The sequence below is a fragment of the Schistocerca piceifrons genome, chromosome 5, assembly GCF_021461385.2.
Source record: "Schistocerca piceifrons isolate TAMUIC-IGC-003096 chromosome 5, iqSchPice1.1, whole genome shotgun sequence".
NCBI classification, from domain to species: Eukaryota; Metazoa; Arthropoda; class Insecta; order Orthoptera; family Acrididae; genus Schistocerca; species Schistocerca piceifrons.
Window position 1 is genome coordinate 232,084,015 of NC_060142.1, and position 24,189 is coordinate 232,108,203.

Genomic DNA, 24,189 nt, shown 5'->3' on the forward strand with positions numbered 1-24,189 from the left:
AGTGAAAGCTTTAAGTGTATACTGTAGTTGTGTAGTCTACTTATAATAGTGTTTTTGTACGTGTAATATGGCCAGCAAATGAAGAAAACTGACGATGCAGCAGAAGCTAACAATTATTCGGGATTTTGAAGAGAATCGCAATACCTGTATGAAATTGTGCGACGTTGCAAAGAAGTACGATTTGGTGCCATCATCTTTGTACACAATAATAAAAAATAAGGATGCTTTATTAAATTTAGAAGTACATGGTTCATGTTCATCAAAAAGGAAGAATATTCGTGAGTCGTCTTTCAAAGCCGTAGAAACTGCTCTTTTAGACTGGTTTCAGGGAATAAGAGCCACAAATATTCTCATAGGTGGCAATGTGTGCATGAGAAGGCGCGAGAAATTGCACTGAGGATGGGATATGAGAACTTCAGTGCATCTAACGGCTGGCTACATCGTTTTACAAAATGTCAGTTATACTTTGCCACGTCTGATTCAAGGGTATGATTCCAAAAATATTTTTAATGCCGATGAGACTGGTGTATTTTATAACCTCCTTCCATCTAAAACACTTTCAATTAAGGTGTGAAAAATGTCATGGAGGACAAAAAAGCTAAGAGAGAATGACAGCATTATTGCGTGTGAACAATGACAGAAGTGAAAAGTTGACACCTTTAATTACTTGTAAATTTAAAACTCTGAGGTGTTTTAAGAACATAAAGACACTTCCGTGCGAATATGAGTTTAACAGTTCTTAACAGTATTAACCAGCTGGAACGACACCGAACGACACCTTCTAGGAGTACGCTATGAAGGAAGGAAGCAGCAGACTACTCTTCTACATTTTTTTCAGAAATAAAGACAGTATAACAGTTTCATCCACTATTGTGATATCTAATTCATTGAGTGCCATTAGCTAAATAAAATTTTCTCCTTTTAAATCAAGATACCAGTTGACTTTTGATGTGACCTAACATCCAAAATATCTTGAAATTAAAAAAAAAAGTATTATAAATATATCGAGAAGTTTTAAATTTGCCAAGAAACATTTTCATGTTACTGTATTTTTGTATGCAGCACAAGGTGAGTTTGTTATTATGGAGTATTTATATGGCCTAAATAGCCTAGGTTCCAATTTTGATTCTGGAACACTTACTTAGTGCATTTTGACCTAAACCCTTATTTAAGGAAAAACCCTCTTAAGGAACAAATTTTTTGGTCCCCTGAGATTCGTTAAAAAGGGGTTTTACTGTAATAGTAGTCATTTCACAGGAAAAGTGGAAAAGTATGGTGGAAAGCGCCATCCCTCTGGAACAAGTTAGAAGATCACTTCAAGATGCAAAGAACCCTTGCAGAAGTATGTAGACAGCCGATTGTGTTTTCTGGAGTTACATAAATACTTTAATAATTAGTTGATGAACTCAGCAGCCAAGTAGTGTAAGAGGAAAAGCAGTTTTTAAAGAAAGTGCTTTTCTACTCATATACATATACAGGGTGATTTTGCTAAATGGGGACAAACCGCATGGAAAGATTCTTGAGAAGATAAGGAGCATAAAAGATCATGTGGACATATGGAAAGAAATGAGGTACAGCCACTTGAACACAGATATAAAGTATTTTCAACAGTATAGGTTTCAATGGTTGAAAGCACACACAGGAACAAACCAGAAAAATGGGAATGTTCTGTCCGTATTAATGTCTTAGGGGTACAATGGCAGCAAACCATGAGCACTGGTTCGGCCCTAATGTTTGGGTGGGGATTATTGGTGACTGCCTCACCACTCTTTCATAATGCCTCACAGGCATGACATATCTGCCTCTCCTTCTGGAAGATGTGCCTTTGGTGATACAAAGGGTAATGTGGCTACTTCATCCCAGTTCGACATTTCCATGCGGAGGTATCTCGACAGCTTTTATCTTGACCATACACTGAGGCTGAACTATTGCTGGAGGTTTGTAGCCCTACACAACTAAAATGTTAGTACAGACAGAGTATTCCCACTGTATGGAGTGTTCTTGTCTGAGCTTTCAACAGTTAAAACCTACAATGTCAAAGATCAGTGTGCTTTCAATCATTCATTAAAACCTACACAGTCACAAATATTGTATCTCCATTTTTTTTTCTTTTTTTTTAAAAAAAAGAAAGTATTTTGGGCCACAGGTACAAACGACCTTTTTTGCTCCTTATCGTGCTAGGGTTTGTTTCCTGCAGTTTGTCTCTATTTAGAAAAAACCACCCAGTATAAAGTAATATAGAAGTGATTCTCACAATTATGAGTAGTTTAGCAATAGTTATAATTTGTTGATCCACTTAAAGAAGTTGCATTCAGAGGTTGGCTCTGCATGTTAATGCACAACTTTACTAGTTTCACATTCATGAAGACGAATCTTCATGACAGTATTTATGTATATGATGAGTGAATGAATGCTGGAAAATGTAGCATATTTCAAAACTGACATTGCTGTTGCCTTCAGCTTGAAGAATGGTTTGATGCAGCTCTCCACACTACTCTCCCTTGTGCAAGCTTCATCTCTGAATAACTACTGCAACTCACATAAATTTGAAACTACATACTGTACTAATCTCATGGTCTCCCTTTGCAATTTTTACCCCCACACTTCCCTCCAACACGAAATAAATGACTCCTTGAGGTCTCAGAATGTGTTTTATCACCCAACCCCTTCTTTTAGCCAAGTTTTGCCACAATTTTGTTTCTCCCCTATTCTATTCAGTACCTGTTCATTAGTTATGCAATTTAGCCATCTAATCTTCAGGATTCTTCTGCAGCAACGCATTTCAAAACCTTCTATTCTCTTTTCGTATGAATGCTTATCACCTACATTTCACTTCTGTACAAGGCTATACTCCAAACAAATGCCATCACAAAAGACTTCCTAACACTTAAATTTATATTCGAAGTTGACAAATTTCTCTTGTACAGAAACATTTTTCTTGCCATTGCCATTCTACATTTAATAACCTCTTTACTTCAGCCATAGTAAGTTACTTTACTGCCTGAACAGCAAAAGTACTCTACTACTTTCAGGATCTCAGTTTCTAATACAATTCCCTCAGCATTGCCTGATTTAATTCAATTACAATTCATTACCATTGTTTTGCTTTTGTTAATGTTCGTCTTATAATACCTTCCTCTCATAACATCGTACATTCCATACAGCTGCACTTCCAAACCCTTTGTTGTCTCTGAAAGAATTACAGTGTCGTTGGAAAACCGTAGAGCTTTTTCTTTTCTTTTTTTTTTTTTTTTTCCTCCTTCCTTTTAAATCAAATTTTTGTTTGGTTTCCTCTACTGCTTGCTCAATGTACAGTCTGAAGAACATTGGGGATAAGCTACAATCCTGTCTCACTTCCTACTCAACCACTGCTTCCATTTCATGCCCTTTGACGCTGGTAACTGCCATCTGGCTTCTGCACAAGTTGTAAAGAACCTTTCATTTCCTGTATTTTATCCCTGCTACCTTTCGAAATTTAAAGTGTGTATTCCACTGAATTGTCAAAAGCTTTCTCCAAATCCAAAAACGCTATAAATGCAGGTTTGTCTTTCTTTAATCTATCGTCTAAGACATAGGGTCAATATTCCTTCTTGTCTTCCACATATCCCTGGAACCCAAATTGATCTTTCCAGAGTTCAGCTTCTATCAGTTTTTCCATTCTTCTGCACATAATTTGAGTCAGTATTTTGCAACCACAACTTATTAAACTAATACTTCAGTAACCAACAACAGCTTTCTTTGGAATTATTACATCCTTCATGAAGTCTGAGGGTATTTTCTCTGTCTCATATATCTTGAAAACCACATGGAATAAGTTACAAGGGAACAGTTTCTACTTGCCATCACCAATTTCATCCAAATTTATGGTATATGTAGGGCCTGGCCAGATATGAAAGTGACAAAAGTGAGAGATCCAGATGGCCAAGCATTAAGATGACGAATGCATTTTTGGTGTGGTTCAGGTGAGCATAAGCCATTTATGTTAATCAAAGCATTGGTTGGTGTAGTGAGAAGAGTACAGAATGATAAGACAAAGGTTGAGAGTTTGAGACCCTGCATGGAAATGTTTTTCTCTTACTTACACTGCAGATAGTCCAAGATAATGCTCAATACATTGTATTTATTAATATCTTCATATAATGCATGAGAAGGAGAGGGAAAAGAAAATCTGGGATTGCAAATAATTCCCAAAAAGGGACTGTACTTCAATGTCCAAGAGGACTCTGCAAATAACTTTCCAAGAAGAGATTGTGATTAAAGGGTACAGGGTTTCCATTAGTCTCATTCTGACTTTACAGTGGCCTCTGACAGCTGAATTTCAATAACTTTTTTGTGTTTAAGTCATCATCTGTAAAATAATAAAAGAATTTAATTTTACATGTGGTGTTCTCATGTACACCTTTCAATACCTTCCACACAATCTATTTACAGTCACAAACATTACTTTGCCTTTCCTTTCCATGCCTTTTATTAATTTATTACTAAATACAATATACTGAGCATTAATTCGGTATCTCTGCAGTATGAGTAATGTAAAAATTGAAATCGTCATCGTCGTCGTCATCATCATCATCAGTTATCTGCTATATTAGCATGCCCTTTGCCTCTCCACTTTCTGTGATCCATTGCTTCCTTCTTAGGGCTGCTGTACGTCATACCGTCCATCATGTCATCCAGTACCTGGAATCTCTTCCTTTTCCCTTCTACATAACCTTTTAAAACTGTTTTTATCAGTCCGCCATTCTTTCTTAATATATGCCCAATCCAATTTCTTTTTCTTGTCTTTATTACATCTACTAACTGTCTTTTGTCTCCCACTCTTCTCAGTACCTCTTCATTTTTTACTCTGTCCATCCAACTTATTCTTTCCATCCTCCGCCATGTCCAGATCTCAAAAGCCTCCAGCCTTTCTCTGTCTTTCTTCCTCATAGTCCATGTTTCAGCACCATATAGAAGAACACTCCATACAAGACATTTTATGAGTCTCTTCCTGAGTTCTCTGTCCAGACAGCTGCAGAAAATTCTCCTTTTCTTATAAAATGCCTCTTTTGCCATTGCTATCCTTGTTTTAATTTCTGTGGTGCACTTCCAGTCGGTGTCTATCCTTCTTCCGAGATACTTAAAATATTGCACCTGTTCTAGTATTTCTCCATTCAGCATAATCTTTATTTCCTTATTTCCTCCTAGTGCCAATACTTTTGTTTTATTTGTGTTAATTTTCATTCCATATTTTCTTCCGTTAGTATCAATGGTGTCCACCAAATCCTGTAATTCTTTTTCCCCTGTGGCTAGAAGGACCATGTCATCAGCAAACCTCAAACACCCTACTCTTCTTCCACCAATTTCTACGCCTTTGTCATCTAATGAGCATTGGTCAATCATATTTTCCAAGTAGATGTTGAAAAGAGTAGGTGATGGACAGCATTCTTGTCTTACTCCTTTTCCTAGTCCAATCCAGTTTGTACTTTCTCCTCTCATTGAAACTTTTTGATTAACATATAATGAGTTTACAAGTCCTCTGGCTTTCCAGTCCACTCTCTTTTCGCTCATTATAGTTGCCAGCTTGTCCCAAACCACATTGTCAAATGCCTTTTCTAGATCGATGAAGCACATATATAGGTCTCTTCCTTTTTCAATAAACCTTTCTCCCAAGATTCGTAGGAGCCCTATTGCATCTCTGGTGCCCGTATTCCGTCTAAAGCCAAACTGCTCCTCACCAAGATTCTCCTCCATTACTTTTTCAAGTCTTTTATTAATTATTCTTAACATCACTTTGGCTGCATGTGAAATGAGACTGATTGTCCTGTGCTCACTGCATTTCTTGGTTCCTTGTTTTTTCAGTAATTGAATCATTACTGTTGTCAGAAAGTCCTCAGGCCATTCACCACTGTCATATATTTTATTACATAATCTCAATATTTCACTTATTCCATCTTGGTTCAAGCATTTTAATATTTCTCCCGGTATCGTATCTGTACCTACTGCTTTGCCATTTTTCATTGCAGCTATGGCAGACTTTACTTCTTCCATTATGATGGTTGGTCCTTTCTCGTCATCACTTACACTGTTGTGTGATTCAAGTTCCAGAGTTTCTGGTTTGCTATTTGTGTCACATAGCTCTTTTAGATATTGTTCCCATCTCTGGAGGACATCATCACATTCTTTGCACACTACCTTTTCGTCTTTACTCAAAATTTCCATAGTAGCTCTGTTTTGTTCCTATGTCATAGTCTTTACTCTGTTATACAGTAAGTCGTATCTTCCCTTCCTGTCCAGTTCTTCAATTTCATCACATTCCTCTTTTAGTCATTTTTTCCTAGCCTGCTCTGTTTCTCTTAGCAGTTCATTATTTAACCTTCGGTATACCTTTCTTGCTCCTTCAGTGCTCTTGTTTTTCAATTTTCTTCTCTCATCCAAAAATTGAAATAAAGAAAGAAAAAAGGATTCCACATAGGGTCTCAATCTCATGACCCTTGTATTACCACTCTGTGCTCTTTCCATCATGTCAACTGCTGTCTTGGAATTATGCTAACATAAATGACTCATATCTCGCCTGACTCGGGCCAAACATGACACCCCCGCCACATACACACAAATGATTGGCCACCTGGAGCTCCCACTTTTGTCACTTTCATTTCTGGCCAAGCTCTGTATAGACATCATCCCCTTGTTAGTCAAGGCTGGCTCTCCCAAGGATATAACCAGTTCTGATGGTGGATGTCATCTACTCCAGGGGCTTTGTGGTGTCTTAGATCTTTCAGTGCTCTGTCAAATTCTTCTCGCAGTATCTTATCTCCCATCCCATCTTCAGCTACTTCCTTCTCCCTTTCTGCAATACTGCATTCAAGTCCATTTCCCTTGTATAACCCCCCCTTTATATTCTTTCCACTTTTCCCCTCTTTGCTTATTACTGGCTTTCCATCTTGATATTCATACAAACAACTGTTTCTCTTTTCTCCGAAGGCCTCTTTAATTTCCCTGTAGGTAGTATCTATCTCTCCTCTAGTTATACATGCTTCTACTGACTTAAATTTGTTCTATAGCCATTTCGGCTTAGCCATTTTGCACTTTCGGTCATCTCTCTGATACAGAGAGATAATGTTAAGATCTCTATACCTTCAAAGAATATCAGCATTAGTGTGCTCATAATCACACAATTAAAAAAAAGTTCATGTCAGTTGCCCCCTTAAATATTAAGCTAAAAGCAACGGGAACTCAAAGTTCGCTAAATTATTATTTCCACTCTGTCCATGATTTTCCATTTTCATACATTCCAAAATGCTGTTTTGTAATTTCAGAAAAATGCTTTCCATTGGCATAAATTTTTATATAATTTATATTACTTTCAAACATATTTTACATAATACTTCATATACTGCATGTTACTCTACAATGATGAAAAAGATTACACTCTGATTCCTATAAACTGAGACTTAATAAATAATATATTTCACTTTTAATTTGTTCTCACCTTGTGCCGGTTCTTTAGTTTGATAGGAAGGCACATGTTGCACTTCTGGCAATGGAAGAATCTATCTCTACCACCAATTCGACAGATTCCACATCCATCACAATGATACTGGTTTTTTTCTTCATCATCAAAAAGTTTGCATTCCAAACATGTATACTGGAAAAAAAGCAAAAGTCATTAGAAATTGTGTTATAAGCAGAACATACTGTATTATCTTATTGAAGTAATAAAATTAAACTTAACTATAAATTCGTGGACAAACAGAACACATTGTAATACTTTTTATTAAGTAATACAGAAAGATGGTAGTGTACTGCAGTAGATAATAGTGATTTTTTTATGATTATATGAACAAAACAGACTATCACACTTTTTTTTTTTGGTGTTAGACTGTAATTCATACTTTTAACCATGTTAGACCGTCTTCTAATCTAAAATTCAGGAGCATAATTGCTACAGTCTGCAAACAGAAGAACAAGCTAGTGAGTTCTCAAAGCTGGTGAGTTTCCACTATCTACCCTACAATGTCACATAGAGCACCACAGGTTACTTCACAAAGTTATTACCATCTTTCTGTGGTGAACTTTTTAAATCAATGGGGAGACACTGCACAGCACATGGTAGAGGAGTTTTTATTCTTTGCAAGATGCATTAACACTATTCAGAACACAAAATTAGTAACTGATAACAAATACAAGAAACAAGCACAAAAATACTCTACATACATCACCACACAATGCCCCACACTGCTAGGCACTGCTTAGTACTCCTATATAGCTTTTGGAGCATTATTCCAGAAAAGCTCACTTCATCCACCACAAGAACTGCTTGTCCTTCAGTTTACAGACTATACCACTAGCATCAAGCTGTTGTGTGTCGTTGCAACTGAAGCCAAATATGGCAATTTAAGTTAATTACAGATAAACCTGATCTAGGTTGTTTTATTAATATATAATTATAATACTTAACTAGGAAAGTGTAAAATGCATATATAAAAAAGAAAGAGGCACATACAGGTTGGTTGACCAGTAATAACTTTCAGCAGGTCAATCTCCTAAATGATGGCAATATACACACACAAAATAAACTAAGAAAAGAAAAAAAAATCATTGGGGGAGTGGAAAGGACAAAAACAAAACAAGAAAAAAAAGGTAGGATGACTAAGAATGTGTTCTGAAAGAATTATTACATTCAGTGAGACAATAAGTTAAAAGAACCTTCCAAAAAATGAAAACACACAGGTATTCAAAAACGCCAAGATGATTCCTCCATAAGTCAAAATTCTGTGGTATTATGATATATAAACGTTCGAACATGCCAACATTATTAACCTACAGCATTCCTACCTTTCTGTGTTGCTGCTTGCAAGAACATAGGTTCGGTTCTGTTCACACAAGGCATTTAACCTATATTCTGAGCACCCAACAAAACAAAGAATATGCTACATCTGGTAAAAAAGAGTTTTCATGAGAGTTTTCTTAGCATTAATATTCCTTGTGAATGCATCAGCTTTTACGTTGATCCATTCATACAGTGCCAAAAAGTTGTATAGCGGAAGGAGGCAGCAGGTATTTATTATTGGATAGGAATGTGGGAAGAAGAGGCAGCAGGTGTATGGGATAGGAATGCACCACACAGGCACAGGCACCGGTGAGCTTGTGCAGGGCATGACAACGATGACATGAGGGTGGATTGGAAATGAGTGACATACCATAGGAAGGGGAGAAGGGCGGGGGTGGGGAGGGGGGTGGGGGTGGAGCATATGGATACAGGACGTGTGATGTTAGGGTCCTGGGGGTAGGTGGAGATTGCTGTAGGGCAGAGGGTTAGCAGAGACTGAGGTCAGGATGATTATGGGAATGAAGGATGTATTGCAAGGAAAGCCCCCATCAACATAGTTCAGAAGAGCTTTTTCTGGGTAGAAGGTTGCAGATGACGAAGTTTGTGAAGCAGCCATTGAAATAAAGACTATTGAGCTCAGCGCATGTTCTGCCTCTAGGTGGTCATCTCTGCTCTTGGCCACAATTTGACAGTGGTTACTCATTTGAATACAGGCCAAATGCAGTCTCAGCACTGTGTTTTCAGCTGGCACAATGTAGCTGCAGAGTGTGTGTGTGTGTGTGTGTGTGTGTGTGTGTGTGTGTGTGTGTGTGTGTGTGAGAGAGAGAGAGAGAGAGAGAGAGAGAGAGAGAGATCTAGCCCAAAAAGGGATTTGTCTGAAAGCTAGCGATGATTTTAGTCTTGTTGAAGTGCATGCCTATGACTGAATGCCTCTACTATTCTGTGGGTTGTTATGTTTACTCCTAAATTGTATACAAACATAGAATTATGTTTGATGAGGCAAAATAAATGTTCCTATTGAGATTCAGAGATCAAATTGCGCAACAACAACTTTAACCAGAAAAGCAGCTGTACCATTAGCGGTACACATAAGTGCGTGCCTGATGCTGAGAGTGTAAAGAGAAATATGCCATGTTGTTTACTTCCTAGCAAGCCTCATGGTACTAATAGTATCTCTCCGTCACAGACAACTCACTGGCTATTGCACACTGTTATACACATGTAATTAGGCTAGATGTCCCATTTAAAATATCACCATAACACATTTTGACATTGAACACTTGGTGATGATAAAGCCATTCTAACCTAATATGCCAAGAAACAATATAATTTCATCAAATAATGCTTGCAGTTTGTAATACAGGAACATTAGTCAGCACTGTTTTGCAACACACAGGCTCACATTATTCCTGTAGCTCGTAACACATTCCCAGTGATGAGACTAGTGTGCAATGGCAATCCCACTACTTCTAACAACTTTCTCACTACGTTGTGGCAAATGTAAAACACTGTTGAAATGTTCAAACTGTTTCAGTTCTTGTCTTCAGTGTCTTCAAAACGTGTGTATTGCATGTACTGTACAGCTTTACATAAACTGCTTACATTATGCAGTCTACAAAAATTGTCGAAAACATTTCAAACTTAGACATACTGTAAAAACCTGAGCCAGTGGTTACAAAACAACAATACAAACATCTTTGTCACAACCCAAGGACACAGTGGCGGAGGGGGGAGGGAGGGGCGGGGGGAGGGAGATATGACAGAGAGGCTTATTGCTTAAAAAAAAAAAAAAATGCTGAATAAACTATTTGAACCAGCAACAGTGTCAGTCCATCTGCACATAATGTCATCAAAAATTTCTCTTCAGCATTTGTGAGAACATGCAGAGCATCATAAATACAGTGTTGAATGTTTAAAATACAATTATGATGTCACCACCTTAAATTTTTTCACAAAAGATTTGAAACCAGATCTCCCCTTTTTGTGACAAGCTGCCTTTATCTCATATATATATATATATATATATATATATATATATATATATATATATAATCCTCCTCATTTAGCCCATCTTGAACTTCAGAGCACTTCCTCGGCACTAGCCCTTTGCTAAATAACACTCTTCTCATGAGATTTTCCCTTCAGGCAGTGGGAGTAACAAGGTGCAATACAACACTGCCAAAGTTCTGTGTGTCTGAAATAATCACAAAAAAATGAAAGCCAACAAAAACTTCTTCAGAACTTCCACTTCTTATAGTTAATTTTTTTTATGGAAACAAAACTCTTCTTGGGAACATCTTTATCTTTAATACTGAATTCTTACAAAATTTTGAAAATTAAAAATCTTTGAAACAAAGAGCTACTGTAGCCACATACGCGTAGATTAGTCCGATTAGTCCCATTTTCTGACTGAGCTTATTTTGAACTGCACATTGTTTTTGAAGCAGATAATAGAGGCACTCTTACATGTTTAGGTTCTTTGTGCTTTGGGCATAAGTTACAAAATGTTGGAGTATCCGTGCATACCTACTTTTTTCACTATGGAAAAAAATTTCCAGTCTGATTTCACAATCACGTTTAATGATATGGTGTTTGGCATTGTCCTGGTAATGAAGACCGGTTTCAGATGTGATATTGTGCATCAATTAGGTGATTACTTGGTACTTGCCACAATATGGTTATGTGGCAATATTTTGTAATTCTGCTTCTTAATCACTCAATCGGATACCAAACATACAGAGCACTGGGTAGGGTTGGTGAATATATATTCCATCAAATCAATGTTTGCCTCCTTGAAAAACACCAAACAGCTGGTGCATGAATAATGCATACTACTGGTTTCAGTGGAGGGTTGTGTAGCCATTAATGATTAGGGCCCTCCAATTTATTGCTCCAATTTCTTGCTCTTCGGCATCATTGCATGAAATTTGTGAAAGTTTTTGAAAGATGCTAAAAAGGTTTATTTATGTTGTTGGCAAACTACTCGAAACAAAGTCATGGACTTCCTACTTCTCTTACTGCATTGTTTTCTGTAGTTGAATTAATTTCAGATCCTACATCTTTGCAAGATAATACACAGAATTTCTATTTACTAAAAATTCAATTTATATCAACATTGGATATCATTTCAACAAGGCATGATATTGGCCATTTGCTGTGCAGAAATCATACTGAGCACTTAGTCGGACACAGCAAGAATAGCAGGCCTAGCATTTTCAACATTATTGTTATGCTGCCCACCTGGAGCCTTTGTGTTTGTCATGTTGCAACAGTGTTTGCTGTAATCCAGATGCCAGTACTAAAGGTCACTGTTTTTGGTATTTATGTCATTTAGCACCCTTTCCCAGTTGGTGGCTGCATATTCTAATGTTATCTTAAGGCAATATCTGTGTTAGGTGGAATTAAACCTGTCATATTAACGCACCTCCAAGTGATTGTGTAGATGCTCTTTGGTCAGTGTAATTGATAAAACTGAAATTGCAACATAGTCTGTGTCAAAGGCAAGGCACTTTTTATAGATGAGGATGCCCTAGTAATTGGATTTGAAGGCACTGATATTTCACCTTGTTAATTTTCAAGTACTTTTATAGAGTGTTATTAAGGTTGTAACTTGCATGTGTAGTCACTTCCAGAGTAATTTAATATTGCCTATATCCTAGACATTCTTGTTTGTAGCCTTATTTGGACAGAGTAATGTTCCTTCTGATGTGTGTTGGTATGGTAGTCAGTGGCTGTTGCATTCCTATTTCCTGGGCCCAGAGACGAGACATGTTTTCTTTCTGCTGTGACAACATTTCCATCGTCACTGCTGTAGCAACACTTCCATCGTCACACGACACCTTGGTTGGCCCACAATTCGACGCCTCCACCAGCTGCTTTGTGTTGGTTCAAGTTAAGTAAATTTGATTGTCTGATACATGCCATGGTGGAGTGTCACCAATTAATACTGGAACTACTGATCTATTCAATATTGTGAATTCAGCAAGCACATAAGCTTTAAAGCATGATCCTTGTCACTATATTTGCTCTTTAACTACTTGTTTAAACCTTGTACTCTTATTGGTAGTCCTGGAGCATGTTCAGCTTTAAAGACCTTTACTTGTGAATATTAAATGTTGAGTTTTTCATTTTTTTATCCACAGTCATTAGCTAACTCTATTCATTGCTGAACACCATTTTTTGCATCTTTTTCTGCTTGTTGAGTTCCTTCCCAAAGGTGAAACTGCCAGTGTGATACAATACTGTGGAACACTGAAAAAACGGTGGTGCACAATTCAAAACAAAAGACTTGGAATGCTCACTCAAGGAATTGCATTGTCTCATGACAACTCTTGTCCCCATTCCACTAGTGTAGCTCGAAACCTTATTCAGGAATTTGGTTGGGAGCAGTTCAATCACCCGCCATACAGACCGAATCTTATACCTTCTTACTATCGCCTGTTCTCGAACTTTGAGTATGAGTTTGAAATAAGGCATTTTGATGATTATGACGATGATGATGACACAAAATCAATGTTCAGCAGTGGCTGTCTTCACTTGCACCACCTTTCTATGAAGAGGGCATACAATAGTTGGTTTCTCGCTATGAGAAAAGTCTGAACAATGGTGGCACTATGTAGAAAAATAGTTCAGAAAAGCTCTTTCTTGTAAAAATTTTGGTTTTAAAAAAGATTTATATGAGTTTTTTCCCCAAGATGGTACTTACATTCTGAACATGCCTCTTATTTCTGCATGACTACTGCAATGCTTGGAATTAATCTCATGGAGAAAGCAAATTAAGACAGTAATGATGAAGACCATTCTAAATATCATGAATTAGAGTGAAAAAGGAATGTGCAAAAACAAAGATATCACACTGTCGATTGTTTTGAAAAGGCAAGTAACAGATAAGTCCCGTTCCAAAGCAGAAAGCAAGAACAACTTATTTTAAATAAGAAGAAGCAAAGATTATACGTATGAATCAATTAATTGATGAGAAGATCACTCAATTCACATTTCTAAAACTTACAAAAACAATTTACATGGTGAACCAAAATTTGAGCACTCTGACACCTCAGTGCCACTCCTTGTATACTGACAGTACAAATAAAACTAACAAAATTTCATCCTGTGCATATTTTCAGTAGAAAATGGATGTAAAACAAAGACAATTTGGCAACATTGTAATCACATACACAAGTATCTGTAATCAATACTGTGTGTAGAGTTCAAGATTTTTAACCTGGGTCTAATTGTAATTTATTTTTTCTCTTTTTAGACTCTGTAATAAGGTATTTTGCTTCTTAATTGTTACACATCCATTACAGTAGGCATGGTACAAATCACATGCAATTATTTCATACTAACACTGACAGCACAATCATTTTTTATTATTCCACTTTTAAAGATTTATTTTTGCCTTTAAACATTTATTCTGTTCTCTTCCCTGCCCAACACCCCTCTGTGGATTGTCAGCTTTGCTTCCCTTTCATTCAGTCATATCCGCCTGCCCCTGAGAAACACGCCACCCACTCTCTTTCTTGGTCTATCCTTGCTGCTTTTACCTATGGTCGTTCCAATTCCTCTGAAACTATGCAAATTATGTAGCCACGTCAAGAAGTGTGTTTTTTCACACTACTTCGTCAACTACATTCAAACCCAGTTTCCAGCATATGCTGCTTTCATTGATTCTATTACTACCAACTATTGTGCTTACTACTTTAATAGCCATTACCTTTCTTTAAGACATTGCATCACCAGCAGGAACTGCAACCCACCTCACAAGTAATTACCAAAATCTATTATTAATTTTATCATCAGATAATGATTAGCTAGTCTTTCAATTTTCAGTCTATTATTATTATTATTTCTTTACTTTCTTAGACGTTAAGCATGGTTAAAAAATGGGACATGACGCGGACCTTGATCAAGCGTCACTTCCTTTTAACTGTACGGTATATGTTATATTGCATTTATACATAAAACCAAAGATGAGGTGACTTACCGAACAAAAGCGCTGGCAGGTCGATAGACACACAAACAAACACAAACATACACACAAAATTCAAGCTTTCGCAACAAACTGTTGCCTCATCAGGAAAGAGGGAAGGAGAGGGGAAGACGAAAGGAAGTGGGTTTTAAGGGAGAGGGTAAGGAGTCATTCCAATCCCGGGAGCGGAAAGACTTACCTTAGGGGGAAAAAAGGACAGATATACACTCGCACACACGCACATATCCATCCACACATACAGACACAAGCAGACATATTTAACTTTCGGGTAATTGAACATGTATCAATAATTACGGATTTCTGTAATTGTATATATAAGTTTGGATGTAGCTGTATTGTATTGATGTACTGGTGGATATTGTGTGGTATGACTCCTGTAGTTGATAGTATAATTGGTATAATGTCAACTTTATTCTGATGCCACATGTCCTTGACTTCCTCAGCCAGTTGGATGTATTTTTCAATTTTTTCTCCTGTTTTCTTTTGTATATTTGTTGTATTGGGTATGGATATTTCGATTAGTTGTGTTAATTTCTTCTTTTTATTGGTGAGTATGATGTCAGGTTTGTTATGTGGTGTTGTTTTATCTGTTGTAATGGTTCTGTTCCAGTATAATTTGTATTCATCATTCTCCAGTACATTTTGTGGTGCATACTTGTATGTGGGAACGTGTTGTTTTATAAGTTTATGTTGTAAGGCAAGCTGTTGATGTATTATTTTTGCTACATTGTCATGTCTTCTGGGGTATTCTGTATTTGCTAGTATTGTACATCCACTTGTGATGTGATCTACTGTTTCTATTTGTTGTTTGCAAAGTCTGCATTTATCTGTTGTGGTATTGGGATCTTTAATAATATGCTTGCTGTAATATCTGGTGTTTATTGTTTGATCCTGTATTGCAATCATGAATCCTTCCGTCTCACTGTATATATTGCCTTTTCTTAGCCATGTGTTGGATGCGTCTTGATCGATGTGTGGCTGTGTTAGATGATAAGGGTGCTTGCCATGTAGTGTTTTCTTTTCCAATTTACTTTCTTTGTATCTGTTGATGTTATGTGATCTAAAGGGTTGTAAAGGTGGTTATGAAATTGCAGTGGTGTAGCCGATGTATTTATATGAGTGATTGCTTTGTGTATTTTTCTAGTTTCTGCTCGTTCTAGAAAGAATTTTCTTAAATTGTCTACCTGTCCATAATGTAGGTTTTTTATGTCGATGAATCCCCTTCCTCCTTCCTTTCTGCTTAATGTGAATCTTTCTGTTGCTGAATGTATGTGATGTATTCTATATTTGTGGCATTGTGATTGTGTAAGTGTATTGAGTGCTTCTAGGTCTGTGTTACTCCATTTCACTACTCCAAATGAGTAGGTCTTATTATTATTATTATTATTATTATTATTATTATTAGGTACCTCAATGGACACCTGGAGAAAAAAAAGTGTGTTTCTACAAGTCATGAATCTCTCACTCACTCACTCACACACACACACACACACACACACACACACACACACACACACACACACACAACCGACTGCTTGTTGACATCAAAAGGCACTTCCAAAGTGTTCTGAAAATCTTTACGTCATTGATTTTAACAAGGAATGTGCTGCTACTTAAAATTCAGTATAAAATAAATCAAAGCTGATCTTCATAATTCCGTATGTAAATACACCACCAGAAACAAGCTGTAAGAAATTTGATGAGTGTTACGAAAGCTGTTTTAAGCATCTGCTGTGACGACTATGTATGTTTTGTGAAAGACATGCTGTCACTGATGGTGCGCCTCCACATTGATAACCCTTGTAGTTATTTCAATAACACATCAGGTAACTTATCTTTAACTGATTGTTATTCTTCCTGAATATGTCTGACATGCCTGACAATAATTGCTATCTTTAAGGTTAAAAAATAAATTAAAAAATAGTTGTAGGATATGTTATGTTTAAGATGCTGTAGCACTACTGGCCAGATCTATGTTAGAAAATAAAAAATATTACAACTAGACTCGAAACTGAGCTCTCAAACTCAAGCATGTTAACACAAAATGCTACCAACAGGACTAATTGAACATCACAACTATACAGTACTGAATGAAGATACTTGTCATACATGTGATTACAGTGATGCTAAATTGCCTTTTTGTGGCTTTGAATGCACCAGTTTCCACTCACCATGTTGTCTTCTTTTTCTTTTGCCTTTATCCTGTACCTACAAGAGGTTGGTATGGTTATTATCAGATTAATTAATGATTAATGTTAGAGGGTGGCATATGCCCTTCCTAGAGCAGAATTTGTGCATCCCAACTGTCTGTACTCAGTACTATCCACGTGAAAGTATGTGAACATTTCCTAAATGTTCATGAATGTGTGACTGAAGTGGGATGTGGGTACTATCCTGGTGTTCATCTAGTCAGATGTGGGAAATCACCTAAAAACCACATCCATGCTGGCCAGCACACAAGCCCTCGCCAATACAAGGCCAGTGCACCTGCCCAAATCCTGGAAGCAATACGATTTCATGTGCAGCTATCGGAGCAGGTCGTGCATTCTTTAAAATGTTATGAAAAATTAAATATCAATTAATACAGTTGAATGTCACAATGTCATAAAATCATAAAGGTAGCCTTGATCATATCTGGCTTTACCTCTAGAGGAAGAAGTTTTGTTTTCAACTGGTGCTATTTTCGTAATCCGCAGCCTTAGTCTTTCTCTGGCCACCCCCAGCTATTTAAACAAAGAAACATTTTTGATGAGTTGCTCTTCCTTACTGAGCCATAATGGTATGAATATCATTCCCTTTGATATGGGTTCATTACACATGTGATAAACTTGTGTAAAACAATGTTATGCCTAGAAATTGCAGAGTGGTCAAAATAAAACTGGCTCAAAGTGTGTTTTTGGCATATCGTGACATTGTATGGACAGTAAAGAGATCATCAGAGATTAGAACAGACTCAGTTAACATGACAGGCCCAGCACAGCTTTACTGTGGCAGCCCTGTAGATAATGTAACATCCCCTGACATATCTCATCATAAATGAATATGCAGATAAACACTGATCACACATGCCATCTCCATCCATACCTTGATTATAATCTACACAACAATTTGGACTTCACAGCATGAACCTTATCAGGTAATGTAAATTTTATTACCTCTTTCTCAAAGCAATTGCACTGAACTAAAGAAGCTTTTTTTAAGTTTTACAGTCACAGTAGAACAAGTATTTGTTTAGCAGTACCCTGAAAATGTTGGGAGAGCTATGCTAATTGTTTATGAAACTAGTTCTACATTCTCCAAATAGATCCCCAAACATTTCCATCTTCTGCAATTCTATGAACTTCTCAAAATTTTTTCCCCTGCCCAGCATACTTTTTCACACTGCAGCAGCACACGTTATGCAAAGAGAATTCTTTAGATATTTTGCTACCAAATCTGGCTCTCATATATCTGTTCTTCTGAACATCCAAAAGCCTCCCAATAAATTTAATCTCATTTTCATCACGGCAAACATTTGAGATTGGGAAATATACTTTGAAATCAGTTGAACAATTTTGATATAAACAGTGGTTCCCTACACAGTTTACCATATCTGTCTTGGAAATTTTTACTTGAATCACTTCAGTTGCATGGTTCTAGGAAAACTTAGTTTACAAAACAAAACAGACCAATAAAATCCCTGAAAATTGTCATCTCAACTTTCTTCTTCTTCTTCTTCTTCTTCTCCTCCTCCTCCTATTCATCATCATAGTTGCCCTCTTCATATATAAGATGGTCCTCACTGCCATAGAGAGTGTTACTTATGCATTACTTATACCACACTTCTTAAAAGATTTAACAATGTCTTCTCTCACATTAGATCAAGACTTTTTATCCACTGACGCACTTGTATGATTCTAGGTCTTTTTAAAGCTTCTTTCAGTGGGAATTCATGTTTTTTCCCCCAGTTCTTCTTCACTCGTCTGCCAATCGTAAATGGTTGTTTTTTTTTTTTTTTTTTTCCTATTGGTGAAGGGCCGAAATGCTGCTTTGTTTCCATGTTGTTCTGCATACATCATTACTTTTAATTTATAGCCTGCATCATATGAATATCTTTTTTTTTTTTTTTTTTTTTTTTTTTTTTTTTTTTTTTTTTTTTTGCTACAAAACAAGCTACTAACAGAAATATTTTACTGTTACCAATAACACAAATCACTTTTAGCTCAAGTTCATTGGCACTGTAGACTGCCGTGATGCATCATAGAATAGACAGTGTTCTAGGTTTGTGGTGATGCGGTGGACGGGGACAGTGTTAGGAGCCTTGGGAATCCCGGCAACTCGTGTTCGTCGCATCAGTGCACTGGTGTTGCCAGTTTAATCCAATGTTGCCAGATAAGAGACAGGTTTCCCTCTGCATCGAACAGATGGTCATTTTTAAGACTAGCAGGAATTTTAAATCGAACACTGGACAGTTATATATTAAAGTTGAGTATAAGATGCACCTGAATTTTGAAGGCAAATTTTTGAAGATAAAAGTGCATCTTATACACCATAAAATATGGTACCAGATTGTTATAACATTGTCCCACACCCATTCAAACAGTTCTTCGAGTTGAGGATGTAATGAATACATGTCCCCACATCCAGGAATAGCAGTTTCTTCGAGTACTTGGCTGCTGAGCACGTTGTTACACCAATGTTGCTGACAAATGGTGCAGTGGTATCTGCTCTGTATGTTCTTTCAGCAGCCCACATAGTCTAGGTGGAACTGGTGCTCTTTGTTGTAACAACGACCGGGACGGTCGTGAGGTTGAAATGACAGAAAGCAAGGCAGGACCCGCGGAGAGGCCCGCAAACAACAACACAATGGGAGAGGACGGACAAGACCAAAGAAGGACAGAATGAACAACAACAAAATCGAACAACGGAGTCACAAGGAAACCTAACAAATATGTCCACTCGTACACAGAACAAGAAAGTAAGTAAGCTGTCTAACGCGAGGCGATGTGTCCAAAGACATACGCGAGATTAGACTGGCTGGCTGTGCGAGAGGCAGGCGCTTAAGCACTCTATCGGGGGCGCCGCTATTGGCTGCTGGAACCACGTGTTCCACTGTGGCGCCCTCACACTAAAAGCAGGCCAGGAAGTGCGTGCCGCCACAGCTTACAGCGCGATGGTGCAGAGACCTCTAGGGGTCTTTGACGCCCATGACGTCTGGCGCGGATTCAAATTCCACGGCGCATGGTACCAGATTCCTCCCCCCTGAAACTTGTGCATAGGGGCGGAAATGCCCCGGATGGTGCCGAGGTAGGTGGCAGTGGGAAGAGGAACTGGGCACTTCAACCGCAATTGGCGGGGAGGAAGGGATGCCCGTGGTATCCATGACAGCCGATCCAGAGTCCAAGGCGGGGGACAGAGCCGCTGATCCACCCGGAGGCGGAGAGGGCCAGCGGCAGGCCCACTGGGAGACGGCAACCGGGGTCAAGGACTGTGACTAGAGGACCACGTCCGTACCTGAAGGAGGTAGGGAAAGCGGCGGCGGCGGCACGAGTCCTGTGGCAGCATGAGGACAGAGCTGATTATGATGGCGGCACTCCAACCCGTTCGACGTCTGCACTGACGTCACTCGCCACCCATGGGCCGCGACGACTGTGGCAGGTGTCCAACCCGCCTTGCGCCCTTACTCGCGGGCCCACATGACCGTGCCAGGGGCATAACGCTGCGAGGGCCAGGAGTGGGGGCATCAGCAAATGGAGCAGGTTCCGCGAATCTCGCCCATGAAGGAGCTCTGTCGGACTGTGTCCGTCAATCGGCGTAGTGCGATAGGTGCTGAAAAACAGTGTGAAGGCCGACGGGGCTGGAGGACCTTTTTTTTTTTATGGTTTTAGGGTGCAAATCTGCTATGGTCATTAGCGCACCGGTCTATGACTTACCAAAAAATAAATGAATTGGAAACCAGCAGCAATGGGAGCGAAACTAAAAAAAGTGGGGAAACTAAAAACAGAAGGAAAGCTTAAAAAAACCACTATAGAAGGGGGTTGTTTGTCCGCATAAAGAGCGTCAAATGACCGACATCATCTCACTGACACTAATAAACTGGAGAACGCGATCGGCTGAACGAGTGTCATCTGCTAAAATAGAAGATATATCAGGTGACAGTTGTAGACGGGCACGTAACGGAGTAAAATAGGGGCACTCAAGTAAAAGGTGTCTCACCTTCCACAGCTGAGAGCAGTGGGGACAAAGCAGGGGAGGATCGCCACTTAACAGATGTCGATGGCTAAAAAGACAGTGCCCTATCCAGAGTCAAGTTAAAATTACCTCCTGAGTTCGGGACGAAGAGGTCCAAGCACAGGTAAGAGCTATCACATCCCGCAATTTATTATTGGGAAGTGTTGACCAATGTGCATGCCATGAAAGAGCAACATGATGACATAAAACACTCCATAAATCGGCGAAGGGAACCATGCGAACAGTGGGCTGAAGAAGAGAGACTGTAGCCTTGGCCGCTATATCAGCCGCCTCGTTTCCACAGATACCAACATATCCTGGGATCCAGAGGAACGCCACAGAGATGCCCACCAAGTGTAGCAAGTGGAGGCAGTCCTGAATCCGGTGGACCAGAGGGTGGACAAGGTAGAGAGCTTGGAGATTGAGGAGAGAGCTGAGCGAATCTGAGCAGCTAATATACTGTATCCGCTGATGGCGACAGATGTATTGGACAGCCTGGAGAACAGTGTAAAGCTCTGCAGTAAAAACCGAACTCTGGTCGGGAAGCCGATATTGATTAGGGGTGTCGCCAACAATATAGGCACTCCCAACACCAACCGATGTTTTTGAGCCATCAGTGTAAATAAATGTAGCATCCTTCATTTGTGCGCATAGAATAGCAAATGCCCGACGATAAACAAGAGAAGGGGTACCATCCTTGGGAAACTGACAAAGGTCACGGAGCAGGCAGGTCTGGGGCCGGAGTCAAGGCGGTGCTGCACCTCAAGTTGTCAAGAAAGTTTTAGGAAAGTAGAAGGAAAGAGAACATAACAGTTGACAGAAGTGGACTCCCGGTGGTAGTATAGAGGAAGGGCAGCCTGCATACCCTAAATACAAGGAGGCGTCGAAAAAAATGTCATGGGCCAGATTAGCAGGCATGGAAGACAGATGGCTAGCATGAAGTCTCAGAAGGACAGCTCGCCGACTGGACAGCGGAGGTTCAGTAGTCTCAGCATAAAGGCTTTCCACAGGGCTGGTGTAAAAATGTCCAGACACTAAATGTAATTCACGGTGCTGGGCAGAGTTGAGACACCGAAGAATCGACGGCAATTTCGAGCGCACTAAGGTGCAATAGAGGCGGAGAAGGATCACTCAGTCCGCTCCCCAGGAGGTACCATTCAGGACACGGAGGGTGATGAGGGATCGCAGACAGGAAGCTGAAAGATAGGAAATGTGTGAGGACCAGCACAGTTTTCTGTCAAACATAAGACCCAAGAACTTAGCGATGTCCGTGAACAGAACGTTGACAGGGCCTAGATGTAAGGAAGGCGGAAGAATCTCTGTATGACACCAAAAATTGACACAAACGGTCTTACTGGGAGAGAAGCGGAAGCTGGTTTCGATGCTCCAAGAGTGGAGGCAATGAAGACATCGTTCAAGAAGGCTGGTCCGTTGAGAGCTGTAGTAGATCGCAAAATCGTCCACAAAGAGGGAGCACGAGACAATGGGAAGAAGACAATCCATAATTGGATTTATGGCAATGGCAAACAGTACAACACTTAGCACGGGGCCCTGGGGTACCCCGTTTTCTTGGGAGAAAGTAGTGTTCACCCGCACTTCAAATGTGTGCTCTGCCATAAATTCACGAAGAAAAAGGGGCAGCTGATCTCGATAGCCCCAAGAGAACAGTGTGCGGAGGACGCCTGTCCTCCAACAGGTATCGTATGCTCTCTCCAAATCAAAAAATATTGCTACTGTTTGGCATTTCCTGAGGAAATTGTTCACGATATAAGTGGAGAGAGCAACAAGATGGTCAACGGCAGAACAATGCTTTCAGAAACTGCATTGGGCAGGTGTCAAAAGACTGCGGAACTCCAGCCACCAGGCTAATCGGCAATTCACCATATGGTCCAGAAACTTACAGACACTACTCGTGAGAGAAATGGGGCGATAGCTAGAGGGGAGATGTTTGTCCTTTCCAGGTTTCGGAACAGGAACGACAATAGCTTCCCGCCATCTTCTGGGAAAAGTACTGTCAGTCCAAATTTGATTATAAAGGCGAAGGAGGTAGCGCAGACTATGGTATGATAAATGCAGCAACATTTGAATGTGTATACCATCTGGTCCTGGGGTTGAAGAGCGAGAAGAAGAGAGTGCGTGTTGGAGTTCCCACATTGCTATCCCGGATGACGCGACGGCATCGCGCACATGGAACTGCTAATAGCGGATACAGTTGGCCAAAGTAGGATGGTGACAGAAAACACGCTCACGTGTTGCATCGTGGCATGCCTCATTCCACCATGGAACTGGGAGGCACCGGGGCAAATTGGAGGTGAGAGGTATTGAACGTTCCGCAGCTGTAAGAATAACTCCTGTAATATGAGTGACCTCATTGTCAACGCTAGGAAAGTGACGGTCATCGAATGTCGCTAGAGATGAAAAAAGTGTCCAATTGGCTTGGGCAAACTTCCAGCGGCTCAGGCGCATATATGGCAGTTGTGGCTGCAATCTAAGGCACATGGAAAGTGGTCACTTGAGTGTGTATCAGCAAGAGTGAACCATTCAAAGCACCGAGTGAGCGGAACAGTACCGACCGAAAGGTCCAAGTGAGAAATTTGTAGTGGAGGTGGACAAAAATGTAGGGTCCCCAGTGTTGAGGCAAACAAGATCCGCTTGGTGGAAGACGTCTATCAATAGTGAGCTGCACAGACAAGGATGCGGAGATCTCCAAAGCGGGTGGTGGGCATTGAAGTCCCCAACCAGCAAATAGGGGGGTGGAAGCTGACCAAGAAGATCAAGGAGATCAGCTCTTGCCATTGGTGTGGACGATGGAATGTATACAGTACAAAGAGAGAAGGTGTATGCAGAAAGGGAAAGAGGACAACAACAGCTTGGAAGGAACTGTTTAAGGGGATTGGGTGATAATGGACAGTATCATGGAGAAGAATCATGAGTCCTCCATGTGCTGGAGTGCCATCATCAACAGAGGGTAGAGCAAATCGGACTGACTGAAAATGAGGGAAAACAAAGCGATCGTGGGGATGCAGATTTGTTTCCTGAAGACAGAAGATGACCGGCGAGTAGGATCGTAAGAGGATCGACAATTCATCCCGATTGGCTTGAACGCCGTGGATATTCCAATGGATAATGGACATAAGGTGGACAGAAAAGGGAAGAATGTGACCAAGGTTGCCCTCAA

At 39.6% G+C, this 24,189-nt stretch overlaps 1 protein-coding gene across 2 annotated transcripts in view; it reads right to left on the reverse strand.

The window, feature by feature from the left end:
- Positions 1-24,189, reverse strand: part of LOC124798605 (RING finger and CHY zinc finger domain-containing protein 1) — a 95,613-nt gene that overhangs the window by 40,679 nt on the left and 30,745 nt on the right. For both annotated transcript variants that reach the window (XM_047262080.1, XM_047262079.1), the window contains exon 3: positions 7,472-7,627. In XM_047262080.1, coding sequence (XP_047118036.1) covers positions 7,472-7,627 — 156 coding nt within the window. The remainder of the gene's footprint in view (positions 1-7,471; positions 7,628-24,189) is intronic.